Source organism: Columba livia, chromosome 8 (assembly GCF_036013475.1).
Source record: "Columba livia isolate bColLiv1 breed racing homer chromosome 8, bColLiv1.pat.W.v2, whole genome shotgun sequence".
In the NCBI taxonomy this organism is placed as follows: domain Eukaryota; kingdom Metazoa; phylum Chordata; class Aves; order Columbiformes; family Columbidae; genus Columba; species Columba livia.
The window spans coordinates 4,364,094-4,378,621 of NC_088609.1; the positions used below are offsets into that span (position 1 = coordinate 4,364,094).

The 14,528-nt window shown below is 48.3% G+C and overlaps 1 protein-coding gene across 6 annotated transcripts in view; it reads right to left on the bottom strand.

The window, feature by feature from the left end:
• RNF220 (ring finger protein 220) overlaps positions 1–8,747 on the bottom strand; it is a 225,050-nt gene extending 216,303 nt beyond the window's left edge. For 2 of the 6 annotated variants that reach the window (XM_065071563.1, XM_065071561.1), the window contains exons 1-2: positions 8,573–8,737; positions 2,438–3,178 (exon numbers count right to left, since the gene is read on the bottom strand). In XM_065071563.1, coding sequence (XP_064927635.1) covers positions 2,438–3,062 — 625 coding nt within the window. In that variant the 5' untranslated portion in view covers positions 3,063–3,178; positions 8,573–8,737. Of the gene's footprint in view, positions 1–2,437; positions 3,179–8,131 lie in introns of all 6 variants that reach the window. The other 4 variants (XM_065071565.1, XM_065071560.1, XM_065071562.1 and 1 more) reach the window with 4 other exon arrangements.
• Positions 8,748–14,528: the final 5,781 nt, after the last annotated feature.

Consider the following 14,528-nt stretch of genomic DNA (forward strand, 5'->3'; position numbering starts at 1 on the left):
CACGATTATATCTGCAAACTGTGATATCTCAAATTCCTCGTTGCGGAAGTTTTTATTTTCTGATGGTCAACACCACAGATCATCAGGATCCTTTAAAAAGCTCCGGCGCTCGCTCTCTCGGCCTCCAGCAAACACACCCATACGTGCGTATGCACACACCAAATAAACTTGCCGTGTTAATGGAGCGAAGTTTCCATGGTGCAGTATCTATATGTGATGGGAACATGATACAGAGCCAACGGGCATATTTAGTGCACACTGTCCTGGTAGTTACAGAAGAATTTTAATGTCCATGAAATACCAGGGCTGTTGCGTTTGCTCGGCTCTACCACGCAGCAAAGCATCTTAAAGACATTAAACAACACGGGTAAGAAAAGCAACAAAACAAAACACCTTCCACTTCTGCCCAAGTTTTCAAAGCTGCCTGCAAGTTTTTATTCTGCTTCCTTTGCCCAGAAGTCCCCTGCCACAGCGCCGGGAGCCAGGTGTCACCGGGTGTCACCGGGTGTCACCGGGTGTCACCATCCCCGCCTCTCACACGGGCTGTGCAAAGCCACATTGCTCCCAAGGAGAGGACCCAGGTCCGCACACGCTGGCGGCAAAGGCAAGGCACGGCGGTGGATGTGGATGTGTGTGTCTGTCTGTCTGCAGCTGCGCTCCATGTGGTCTAATTCATTTAACAGATTTGCTTCTTTAAATGGGGTATCTGACAGGATTTTGCTACTGAGATCCACAGCAGCTGACACGCTCTAAATTAATTTAGGTAGCGGACCTGCTTCTCCGCCGCTATCTCCTGGAATATTCTTTAGAGCAAGCTTCATTTCCACAGCCAGGTTACATCGATAAGAGAAAGAGCATCGACAAAGATGTCTCTCAGCCTTGTCATCTCACCTGCCTCCCCCTCAGGATAATTATATTACCAGCTTACACACATACACATCCATACGTACTCCCACCTAAATCTGCTTCCCCTACAGATCCAAAAGGAGGGAGAGGAGATGCTGAACAATGAAAGGAGCTTGCGGCACAAAAAGTAGCACGGTCGGGGGTGGATCAGAAGGAGAGGGGGGAGACAGATAAGAGATCGCGTTTGTAGTGCAAGGAATACACGGCTTCTGCCTTCAGCGGGAATCGTCCTACCCTCATGAATGCCAGCATAAAAGATGCACTTGCAGCATATTTCAAAACCAAAGAGCGATGGATTTACAGGCAGGTTGATTTTATGACGACTTTTATTGAAAAGGTACGCTGGGTTTAGGCAGATGCCTTTTAGCGCCGGTAAGTTAGCACAGTGCCTAATTCAAGGAGACAGCCTGAGGAAGCAGCGCCGACAGGGGAGAGAGAGCCACAATGTCTCTATTACTCTCGTCGGCATCATAAAGGGGAGAAGAAAAATCACGTCTGAAAGGGAGAGGAATGAGCGGTGCAGCAGGTTTTCATTGCAAAAAAATGTAGTAATAATAATAACAACAACAATAATAGAATTACTTTCTAGGAAGAAAATTCAACGGAACAAAGGAGCTCCCGTGAAAAGCAAACCACTCGCTACTTGTTCCACGCATCTGGGTTTACAGGAAAACTCTAACCATAAGTTAGTGCCCTTCTTCAGGGTACCACTCTCTGCCACCCCCAAATCGCTCCCCATCGTGGCTCAACTCCCAGCCCAGCAAACCTGGCAGGCTGCCCTTCCCAAAGAACAGCTCTGCCCCTCTTTGTGGGCAACACCACAAGGGACACGGTGATGGAGGAGCAGGGAGTTACAGTCATGAGCACGTGGACTGGTTTCCTTCAGTCCAACCACCAAGCTGCGAAAGGGCACATCACCTTTCAACAGGTACCAAAAGGGGGAAACGCTCAGAGAAAGCACATGGTGCAACAGCTTATTGAATTGTAATAAAAGATTCGGGTTTATGTCTTGAGGAGGGAGATCGGTGGCCAGAAATACTCATAATTTAACCAGAGGAAACGCTTCTTTTGTCAAAACCTGCGGCACAAATCCTGACAGTGATGCATTTGCTGGAAGAACAGTGTGCATGAAGAAAAGGTCAGAACAAAATACCTGAAGAAGCAGGGGGTGCATGTTTGCTGTGAGCTCTGGGAAAGTTTCTGGCTACACACTCCAGCTGCACCCCTGTTTACACACATATATGTGCCAGAACCTATGGCCTCGCACTGGGGCACAGACGGCTTTCTGCATGGTCAACATTGTCTCCAGCTGTGTGCTGGATGACAAGCTGCCTTCAAGAGCACATCACCTCAAAATCTGTCAGTGTCTATTGAGAAGAGACAAGGCAACACAGGGTGGCTGAGCTGGGCAGGCAGGAAAGGCTGGTTTTCCTCCGCCTTCAGCTAGAACCGCAGCACTGCGGGACAATCACCTGTTGAGTATCTCAACCAGGCGCAACTAAAGAACCAACAAGTCGACGGAGGTACTTACATCTGTCACTTCGGTCTTCAGGACTGGATGATGTCTCCCGGTCAGAAATGAGGCCAGAAACAGCAAAGATCTTCTTCCCTGTGTCGTCAACCTTGAGGGAGCCGGGGGAGCTGGAGGGGAGCTGCGTGCCAAACTCGTACTCCTTCCCATCAGCGTCCGAGAAGCGCAGATGGGGTGAGTCAGTGTCATGGCAGTTTTTCAGGCGCTTGGCCGGTGTAAAGGCTGACTGGTAGCTCTCCCGGTCTTCAGTAGATGCAAAAGGGCGGAAAGCCCCAACGCCGCTGTGGTTCAACATACTGATTGGGGTGCAGTCCAGGTTGGGGGGTGCAAACTGGGGGTGGAGGTGAAGCAAGGACGGAGGAAAGTCACGGTTTGCAAATGCGCCCGGCACTCCACCTTGCCGGTGATACATGGAGGCAAAAGTATATGAGCCATTGGTAAAGGGAATATGCACGTCCTTGTCTGCTGACACAGGGACCCCAAAAGGCCTCGGCTGCTGGCAGGGGATGGAAGCATCACGGCTGGCTTCGGCGGTGGAGGCGAGAACCATCAGTGCTGGGGAGGCCAGCGGGTTGGGGAGGTAGGGTGAGTTCTCCATCTTGAACGCTGCCCGGTGTAAGTCCATCGGAGTCTCTTTCCTCAGCAGGATCACAAGCGGAACAATCTTCCCTGGAAGGAAAGCAAAGCGATGCCTGGGAATGGAGCAGGGAAAATTACTGGAGCATCATCACTCTCTGAACACTGCAAGGAAACAGAAAAGAAAAGAAGACACAAATGGTCAGTTTTCTGCTCTCCTCTCCCCAGGACGCTCCAGCATCAAGGTGGCCACATGTGTTACAACCCACGGGCCGGCAACGCGCCACCGTTCTCATTCAAGAAAATCAATAGACAACTTCACACACTAGTGGAATCGGCTCTGGCCCTCCAGGTTAAAGGGTTATCATCCAGTGCAGATGAATGAAAGGCAGACCAAACATAATAACATGCAGATTTAATAACCCACTAATAAACAAGGTTCAGTCTCAAATTAAGATAGTAGGTCCAAATTATAATTGGAATTTTATATGGCAAAAGAGGCACATACATATAATTGCAATAAACTTAAGAATGCCCACACATACACACACCACTAATTTGCCTGGGGGGGTGTGTGCATGTGGAACCAGCATAAAAATACCCGTTGCACGTAGTTACCAGATAAGTCAGAGTTCATGTTTATACTGTACACTATGCTTAAGACTTACATAGCAGACACGTATTTTCTCTCACTCTCCGAGTATATATGAGTAGTACTTGCAGACACAGTACTTGATACCATCATACACATATATATACACACACCATTGGAATGTAGGAATGTAGGAATGTGACTGTGTACGGGTGTGTGTTTGTAATACACAAGCACCCACGCGTGCACACACACTCCCTGTTAGCCAAAAGAGAGGAGATTTCCCCAGGAAAATGCCTGGCGTCTCTGGCGATATTTAAAATCATAATGGGTGCTTCTGCCATCTGATCTCCACGAGCGTCTGCCTTTCGGGTCGGGGACAAGAGAGAATGGATCAGTAATTTTAGTTCCTAATGCACTCACTCTTAAGTAGATTTGTAAACTGCGCTGAATGTGCCATTAACATTTAGAGGGAAATGTTAACAAAATTTCTGCCTGGCATCTTGCTGAGCCTCCCAGGTTGGCTGCAGCCACACAGCAAACCCCTCCCGGGGTGACAGAAGGGAAAACGCTCCTTTCTGTGTCTCCCCCAGTTTGCTGCGGCTTTTTGTTGTTATTTTCTCCCCCAATCAATCTCATGTCTTTTCTTTTAAGCTTCCGTCGCCTGCCATTCAGGCCCCACAACCCAGCTTAAAATACAAGGACTATAACTTTGAAACAATATACTAGCCGCTGGAGCTCAAAGGGCCAGAAAAATCATATAATAATAAAAAGCTGTTACAAATTGTGCCTCTTAAATCCAGAGGGTCAAACATCTCAAATAAAACTTAGTGAGAGTGTCTCCCTAATGGAGTGCCTTTTGTACTCCATGAATGAGGGAGCCTAGGTTAACAAAGTGTATGAAATCCAGTCTGTGGCTTTAATGCAGTTCAGTGATAACATTTCCTCTCTCCCATCCTGTACCCAGCCACTCCACTGACTGTTATTAATTGTCAAGATGAGTGGACATCATCTCTCTGCTTCCTCATTTGGCACCCATCCTTACAGACATCATTGCTGAATTACCAGATTATGTATCTCGCATTAACAGATTTGCTCTCTTCCAAATTTTAAATAACTTTCCCGTCAAGTTCTCACTGCAGAGGGTGAGGGGGAGAGCGAGGGATGCCAAGGGCACCCTGGTCACCGCCGCAATCCTGGGTGCACCCGCTCTGCAGCTGCATATGAGAAACTGGAGGTCAGGAAACTGCACCCACTGGCAAATTTGGAGTTGCTGGGGCTTATGCAACCATGTAAATATATTATATATATATATATATACACACACGCACATATATGATTATGCATCTAAAGAGATGCATGCAAAAAAGTCGCCATTCTCAGAAACAAACAATCATTAAGATGGACGCGAAACTGAGCAATCGTGGGAAAACATGGATTTCCAGGGAATATAAAAAAAAAGGCAACCACCTCTGTCTCCTCTTCTATTTTTACTTGTGCTGTCACCCCATTACGTTAAATGTCTTTCATAAATTAGTAATCTGGCCGCAACACTTGACACTCCTGTAGGATACTGTGAATCACTACGGCCGCTCATTCGTTTGCAAACTTCATTACGCTGGGAATAAATCAACACATTACAATATCTCAGCCAGCCAAATTTAATGCTTTTTCAGCTCCCACTTCCTTTTTCGTTCTCTCTTGCTCCCTTCTTGCCCAGCGCCTCCCACCCCCAGCAACACGGACAGATTGGACTGCAGCACACCAGTCATTATGAAAATCTATCGTTAATACACTCCCAATGTCAAAATGTCATAGGTTTAAATACAGAACCCAAAAATAAGAAAACTAACTGGCCTTCTTAATTAAAAAAATATGGATTGCAGGGTAATCATCTGGAGGACACATTTGGGTGCCGGGAAGGCGGTGGGCACAGGCGGACTGAGGAGCTGCTACTTTTCTGCCTCTATGCTGATTTTTTTTAATTTAGCACCTCGCGCAAATCCAGATTAAAATAACTCCAGCTATTGATCCGAGCAGTGGAATTGACATTAATTTTAGTTCACTTCTCACTTTGCAAAGGGATCAATAGGAAGTAATAACAGCTGACATCCCCGCTGAAAGGAGGAGAAAAGACGGGCTAGAGACAGAAATCGAAAAGCAACCAAATAAATCAGCAGCTACTTTTCCACGGCACCAGACAAACTCCAAACAGATTGCAAAAAGTCTTTGTTGAATTAACTAAACAAGGAGTAGAGGGAGGGGGAGTGGAGATCAATCTATGAAGCTACATAAACTGTCTACCAAGTACAAAGGTTAGATGGACAGACTGAAAACAAAGTCTGTTTTTATTATTTGTGTTTTCGTGGCTACCTATATGCATAGATATCGTTTTTTAGAGCTACCCTGGTTTAGTGTACACAAATTGCCTGTGTAATCGTGTATGTTACTAATAACAAGGCTAAACACGCCACGAGCAAGACGAATTGAATCAACAGCCTTTAGCTCTGAACCATAAAAAAAAATACCTCGCACCAAGGAACAAGTTGTAATCAGTTATCTCTGCCTCAGTTTTGGTTCCTCTGCTTACGAGGGTTGTAGCACTGAGCTGAATTAGTAAAGAGGAAAGTCTGGTAAAAGTAGAAGCCATGACAGAGCTGGGTTGAGCAGGCACCAAACACCCAGCAAGTGGAGAAAACAGCAGTGACCACTGATTATAAATGTGAACCCCACTTGCTAATCAGCCTAAGAAACACACACATATGCGAGCACATGCACACCCCATACGCAGCCACCAGATCTGCAAATCTTTTACTAAAACGTTACTCAGAGTTCCTATTACTAAAGCACCTCTCTGCTATCGATTAAAATATATAAAACACACCACTCTGGTTTCTACAACAGGTTGCATTTTTGTGGTCTCTCAACCATTTCCAAATGCCAGAGATTAAAATAATGGGGCAAATTAACATTTTTCTCCCTCCAGAAACAAAGTTTTCTTGGGGAAAAAAAATAATTAACAAGCTGGGGAGGGGGGGGGAGTTTAAAACAACAGGAAACCCAGGAAAATTGATGATGCATGTAAATTAGGAAAGACCCGGGAAAAAAATCACAATATCCATTTACATTAAAAAGTTTTTTCCCCATAAATGTCAAGTAGGAATTTAGAAATATGCTCCGCGCAGAAAAGCCAAAGATTATAAAACAAAATAATGCCAGCTGTTTGGGGATTTAAGTGCTCAAATGGATTATACATTTGAACCAAACTGGATTTCCTTATAATAAATAAAACAAATGCAAGCTCGAAAGCCAACAAAGGAGAGCTCTCATCACTGGATTAAGATACAAAGGAAAAACAGTTAATTTTTTTTTCCAACGTGTGAAATATGCCAAGTGCAGCCGCACACCCGGGCAGCTGCTCTGAAAACCGGTTTAAGGGAAAAATGAAAGAAAAAAGTAGGAAATAGGAGAGCGGGGAGTTGGAGGAGCGGGCGGCGGGGCCAGCGGAGCGGCGGACCCCGGTCCCGGAGCCGGCGGCGGGGCCAGCCGGAGCGGCGGACCCAGCCGGAGCGGCGGATCCCGGTCCCGGGCGGCTCCGCCGGGCAGGGCAACCCGGCTTCTGCCCCCTCGCCCCCACCGCGCCCCCGCTTTTGTTTTGCTGCAAACTTCTTCCAAAAAAAAAACCCAATTGTTTTGAGAAAAAATAGGGGGGTAAGCCCCCGGGAGGAGAGGGTGCTCCCCGTGGAGGGCTGCGGGCAGGGAGGAGGCGCCGGGGATTTAGCAGAGGAAAAAAGAAAAAGAAGGAAAAAAAAAAAAAAAAAAACACAAAAAGAAAGAAGAAGAAAAAAACCCGCACGACCTACCAAGGGGTTCGCTACCCGGTCTGCGCCCCTCGGCCCCGCTCCCAACTTGGCGAAATCCGAGCGAAAATCGCCGGCGGCGTCGCCCGGGGAGAAGCCCCGCGCCAGGGGACAGCGGGCGCGCCCCGGCCCCGGGCACCGGCCCCGCTCCCCTCCGGCAGCGCCCGCCTCGGAGCGGGAAGAAGCCACCCGGGCTGGTACCCGCTGGCCACGCCGTTTACCTCCCGCTCCTGGTTTCTCCCCCACCGCCCGGAGGGTGTTAAATAAACCCAAATAAAATAAAATGAGAAGGGGGCGAGCCCCGGGCTAGAGCCTACCGAAGCCGCCAAGCCTCGCCGCTCCGCGCTCCCCGCCGGCAAATTAAACAGGTGTTTGGCGGCCCGGCGGGTCGGGTCTGCGGGCTCGGCTCGGCTGGGTCCGGCCCCGCACGCCCCGCCGGGAAGCGGCGATCGGGGCGCAGCCGGGGCTGCCCCGCTCCTGCCTCCGCGGGAATTATTCACTCCCGGCGAGGGCGGCGGGCGGGGGCTCCGGCGGTCCGGTCCGTACAACCCGTTAAGTTCGGCTTTTCTCCCCCAGTTTTTCTTCCTCCTTAACCCCCCGAGTCACAAAGATGATCAAACGCGAGGATGACCAGAGTTGTTTGGATTTATTGCAACAATCACTTACCATACACATTTCCTGTGTGGAAGGATAAGCATTCAATACAACTCTTTAAGTAGACAGTTCCTAATGATTTCATTGTGGTCAACCAGATGGTTTTTTATGTATTTAGATCTGAAGGTGAAGAATTATTTTCCATGCTTCCAACCTATTTACAGACTTCCCTGGTCTAGAGCTGGGGTTGTTGGTTAAAAGAAAGAAAATCCTGCTATTTCTCGATCGCATCGCTGGATGATCCAGAAAGTTTTCTAAAGGACCTAAAGTGAAAACAGGGATAATTCCTTTCACCTCTTCTGGCTTTCCAAGCTACGCAATTCACATGTGGCGTAATTTTAGCTCATTCGTTGAATAACGCTGACAATTTAAACCGCCTCTCTACCTTTGCTTTTTCTGCAATAATAAAATCAGAACAACACCGCATGTGAGATCCAGGCATTTGGTTCCTACCTGAGAGCAGTCGGGGGCAAGGGCGGCAATCTTTTAAGGATGAAGGACCCGAGGAGGGGCGAGGATGTTGGACAAACTTCAGCCTCATCCAAAATTAAGCTAAGTGGCGACTTAACAACGTGCGTTTAAAAAAATCATTCAGTCTTCGAGCGGGAATCACGCATTTTTGTTACGGCTTAAAACTAAAGTTCACACGGGGACTGCACGATCGCAAAAATGAAAGCTTCGGAGTAAATAAAATTACTGGCTGATCAGTGTTTCTTGAGCGCACAGAAACCCTGGCGGGGTTTTTTTTGCAGATACTTTTATTGCAAAATAAAAAGGCTTAGTTTGTGTATTCGAGAAGAAAAAAAGAGAGAGAAAACAAAACAAACCAAAACAAACCCTGGGTGGGTGGGTGCGTGGATCTGCTTATTTCCTTTGGAAAAAAGTTTTTGTTTTGCAGCCGTTGGGAAATGAAATTGTCGCTGCCCAGAGCGACCGCAGGGAGAGTGAGGTCCTGGGCGCAGCGGAGGGAAGCGAGGAAATAACGAGCCGGGCTGCCCCACCGAAAAAATAAGGGGGATTTAAAAAAAAAAAGTGTAAAAAAATAATAGCTGTTTCGGAGCGAGGGATCTGTGCCGGTCTCTGGGTCCGGCCGTGTCCCCCCCGCCGTGCGCCGTCCCCCGCCGGGCTGCCGCGGCGGCCCCCGGCACCTGATCCCCCCTGGTGGCTACCGGTCCCCTCCGGAAAGCCACCGGGGGGGAGGATCCGGGCAGCTCGGGGCTCGCCGAGGGGGCGGGGGGGGCCCTTTTATCTGCCTTTCCCCTCGGCATTACCATGCCGATCCCCACCCACCCGGCCCTCCCCGCGGCCGGAGCGGCTCCCCGCCGCCGCCGAGCCGCCCGGCTTCCCCGGAGCTGGGGAGGGAGAAGAGGGAAAGGGGAAAGGGCGCGGGGGTGGGGGGGTTGGGGTGGAGGTGTTGGGGGGGAGAAACTTGCCCTGCAAAGTTTGCGGGTGGCCGGGCGGCCCCGGTGGCCGGTACTCACGGTGGGGCTGCCGGCGGGCGCTGCGCTGAGCTGGCGGCGTGCGGGGGAGTCCCGGGCGTGCTGGCCCCGCTGCGCGGCCGCGGCTCGCATGTAGCAGAGCGGGAGGCGCCGGGGGTGCGAGGGAAGGAGCAGTGCTGCCTCTCAGTGCCGGCTCTCATCAGTGAATGAGCCTCCACTCTCTGAGGGACTCCCGGCTGCACACACACACACACACACACACACACAGACACACACACTCGCACACGGAGCCAGGCTGAGCACTGCATACATTAGGGCACTCGGGCAGTATGGGAAATGCAGTCCAGGACCGGGCGCCCACCCGCCGGCCGGTCGCCAGGCACAGCCTCCGGAGTTGCCCAAATGGGGCGTCGGGGGGCTGCTCCCCTCCAGGGGCGTCGCTTCCCTCCAGCCCCTCCGCACTGGCGTCGCCCACCCGCCGTTAGTTCCTGGCACCAGTCATATTTTCCACTGTGCAGGTGTCTCCCAAATTGTGGTGGGACGCTGCAGTGTCCCTCCGGTGGCAGCAACCCCCCGGAGCAGCCCCGTACCCCGACAGCCTCCCTGGGGCAGCCGGCACCCCTCGGAACATGTAGCCTTCCCTACACACACCCTACTGCATGTCTTGGCATTCAGTAGTGCCCATGGATGGGCAGATCTAAAGACATCCCGAAATTCATCTTGGACATCTGCAGCAGAGCCAGGGAGAAAAGTAAAGACTTCACACTCCTGGTGTTTCTCCATCTGCAGCATGAACACACAGCACACACACTGCTTGTTTAATGTTTCCTGGATGCACGACACAGCTCTGCACAAACCTTTCCCCCACACGCACTCCACCCCGGCTGCAGGTGACCCCCTGCCAGCCCCACGATTGTCCCAAGTACAAAGTGCCAGTCGTAGGAACTGGAACAGCCATTATTAGACGGAGGCTCAAATGAACCGCTTGTCTCATTGTTTCTTGCGAAGTACACGAGGGACTGATCCAAGAGACTTATTTATTTCACCCAGGAGGGAAGTGTTTTGATTTTTCTTCAAGTCCTAAATAATTTCAGGTTGCTCTTAAAATTAGAATTTGGGAAGCATTTGTTAGTTCTTATCTAACTGTGTACTGGCAAAATATAACTGGGCTATACAACATAATGTGGGAAAAGGAGTCCTCCCCGTCAGCATCATCAACCACTTGGGCTACATCCTATGTGTGTGTGAGAGTAAGAGAAAGGGATTACATGCTTGTGTCATCCAACAACTTTTGTGTAAGCAGTGACTCATCACTGAAGTATATAGGCTGGTTTTGCTTGTTACTCCACAGGATCGCTGAATGTGCCAACTCCTATAAAAATGTCCACAGCCATAGGAAGAAACGCGGCCCCAGGCTTTAACTGGGTGTACCATGCAGACCATAATAGTTTGCTTCTCTGCAGGGCTGAAGCTCACCCATCCTTTCTACAACATTTAAGAGGCAGGTTATATGCAGTTAGAGTGCTTGTATGCCTCATGAATAGCAAATTCTTTGGAAATTATAATAAATTTAGAAAAAACCAAACAAACAAACATGCTTTCTTATTTTCACACTTCAATTTCAACATGAAAAATCGTGGTATTCCAAGCTCCCAAGCTCAGGAAAGCACCTGGGAGAAGGAACTTCACATCCTTTCTTTACAGAACCATCAGTAGCTCTGTTTCCTGCTCTGACCTGCGGCTCAGCCATATGGAGGCTGATGATACTCAACAAAAAGATGCTTCTCCTTCAAAGCATCTGCTCCGCGGCCGCTGTGCTGCACACCGTGCGCGCGAGTGAGGAGGCTGGCAGGGCAGGCAGCGAGCGCTGCCTTCTCCCCTGGATCAGCCGCGGCACGATGGCAAACGTGGGCTCAGACTCCTGAGCCCCTTTTCTATTTCATATAAAACCTGGCGTTTAGATATTCCAGGTAAAAGTCTCTCACAATTGTCAGCAAACATTACTGTGCATATATTCTGCTCCTGAATAACATCTTGCAGTTGGCCCTTGATTAACTGAAGTTGTGATTTTTGGAGGGGTTGATCATTTCTAACACTTCTTTGGAAACGAGCTGCCCCCCAGGCTGCACATACAGATGTGCCCCAACACACAAGTCCTGCTGATTTGTGTGGGGACACTGATTTAATTGGCACCACACACATTCCAAGGCAGTCAACCTGCAGCACGCTGCACACTGGCAGGACTTAGGACTTACTAAGCCGAGGACTTAGGTAAATATTCTGTAGGTTTGCAGAGATGAGGCAGATTTTAAATAACATCGGAGTTTTGATACACTCCAGGAAGCCACATTAAAAACCAACCCTCGTCACCCAGGGAGCTTGAGGAAAACATTCAGCTTGTGAACAGAATTACAGAATTCTAGTCTTAAAAAAGGTGCTTTTATTATAAAGCCATATTGTCAATACTTAGAACAGCATGAAAAACAATCCCTCGAATATAAACTTCTTTATTTTGTTCTTAGCCAAAAAACTTGGCTTTTTTTTACTTTTTCAGTTCCTTAATATGGAAAAAAAGGATCTAAATGCCGCACCAGTGTCCAATTTATACCAGCTGAGAATCAAGCTCCGTGTTTGGAGGCTTGAAAAAAAACTATGCAGCTTTATTTAACTTTATGTTACTGCACCATTACACAAGAACTTAATACAGTTTGGATTCAGGGAACAAGTCTGGCATTTAGCTAGCTTCTGTGAGCAATGTCTTCAGAGGAAAATGAGAAGATACACTCAAGTTATTTATATTTGTAATTACCATTAATCTGTATTACTAATCAGGGTTTTGATCCTGAAAATGGATCCATAAACATGGACTCCTCTGCCACTGTGGAGCTGTGATATGCACAGAGGCCCACAGGAAAAATTTCCACTAAAATATATCCTCCGTGTATAATTTGGACCCTAAAATAACTTTGCACATCTGATTTAACTTTGTGTGCATTGCTTATATTGCTCATCTCTAAGAGTTATAGGGGACACCTCCACACCTCCATTTCTTTTCTTTTTATTTCTTAGTATTAAAACAAAATTTGAGATTGTTATGGGCTATCGCAGTGCTGTACCTTCTCATTGCAAATACTGGTTTAAATATCGAAGTCTAAATTAAATTAATATATACAATCCTGAACCTACAGAGTTGATTAGATGCACTTTATGCATACAGATTTCAATGGGATTACCATTAATACATAAAGTCAAGTGTATGTGTAATTTCTGCCAATAATAGTGCCTTTGTCAGCTTGCTGGGTTCTTCCAATACCAGCGCACAGTTCTTAAAGCAAGATACCCCTCGCTCATCATCATGTCCTCTAGCTGCTATTTTATAAAATAAGGTTGAGAAATACGACAAATTATAGCAGCAGCTACAGAAAGCGGGAGGCAAAACGGCATCACATGTGTGCTGGCAGCACACTGGGATGCTGTGCCAGTGGCTGCATTTGTTGGGAACTGCCCTGCTGTGACACTGTGTGTCCCCTGAAAAGCACCACCCAGAGAAAGTGACAAAACCCTGCCAGGTATGGAACCACATCGTGAAGACACTGGTACCATCACTTTCGCTAGTCCCAGGTCATCCCTCGCAGCCTTTCATCTGCAATATGAATGGAGGAGGTGAGAATGGTTGATTCATTCATTAATTAACAATAAACTTTTAGTCGCAATTAGGCTTCAAGGCGACTCTCGCTTCCAGAGAGGGGTGGGTGGCGGCTGGGCTGTGTCATCTCCATGCCCTCTGCTGGCTGGAGCCAGCGTGTCCCAGCGGCGTGCCACCAGCACCTGCCCTCACAGCCGGGACAGGGGACACTCCTCCCCTCCCAGGAGAAGATGCTGGGAAGTGCTGCCAGTGACAATAGCCCCTGCAGTCCAAATGTTTTTGTCCCCTGGTTTTATCAGAGCCATGGCCCTGGTTTATGTTGGTGGCTACACTCCAGGAGGACAGGAGCTTGAGGCCTCTATGGTCAGCCACGTCTCACTCTCTCGTGCTGTTAGGAAGGACACCTGAGCTAAAGATTGATCTATGCGTTTGGGAGCATTATTCTGGTCTTAGCAGCTGATCTGGGCTTTACTCTAGTGATTGGTGTAACAATTTTCCCATAGCTCAGAAGAGCTAATATGGATCCCTTCACCTTCAGAGCCATCTGTAACCACCCTCTGCCAGTCCCCTTTCTCTTGCAGAGGAAGGATCTGGCAGAGGCAGGGGTGAAATCATGCTATCTGCCAGAAGTTTGCAATTTAGAGCTGGCATACTCTCAGTGACTAGTCCTCTCGGAATGAGAAAAGAGCCCTTTAAATGACTTGTTGACTCATAAGACTAGTAGTGAGAACATTTCCTTCAGCCTAGAAAAATTTTCTATGTCCCACAGATAAACATGTCCCATTTTCATTATCCCCAAGACATAGATCTCTTCCAAAGTCTGCTGAGTAGCACAGGAGAGCAAGCAGAACTTCCTGGCTCTGCATCTCAGGACATGCTGCAAGATGCCACTATACTTTTAAATCTTGCTTATCACCAAATTTATGCAGCAGAGTGGAGACCATGAACTGGATTTTGCAAGTGTGTGTTCTTTATAAACCATTGTCCTGCGGAACTATTTCCTATAGGACCTTCCTCTTGGAAAATTCCTTCTCCAACAAAGAAGTTGCAGACCAGGCGGCAGACGATTGACAAGTAGCTATATCAACCATTTCAGGAACACTGCTAGCAGGTGAACATCAGCCATATTATCATTTCCAAAGCCGAGGTCTGACCCACAGACTTAGAATATGACACCCAGAGCCCTAAATTGGACTACATGATCTTTAAGGTCTTTTCCAACCTACGTGATTCTGAATGGGGCACTTGTGGGACACTCCTGAGAAAAGTTCTCTCCAAAACTCCAGTAGCCATAGCTGTGTGACTTAAGCATGTGCAGCATGCA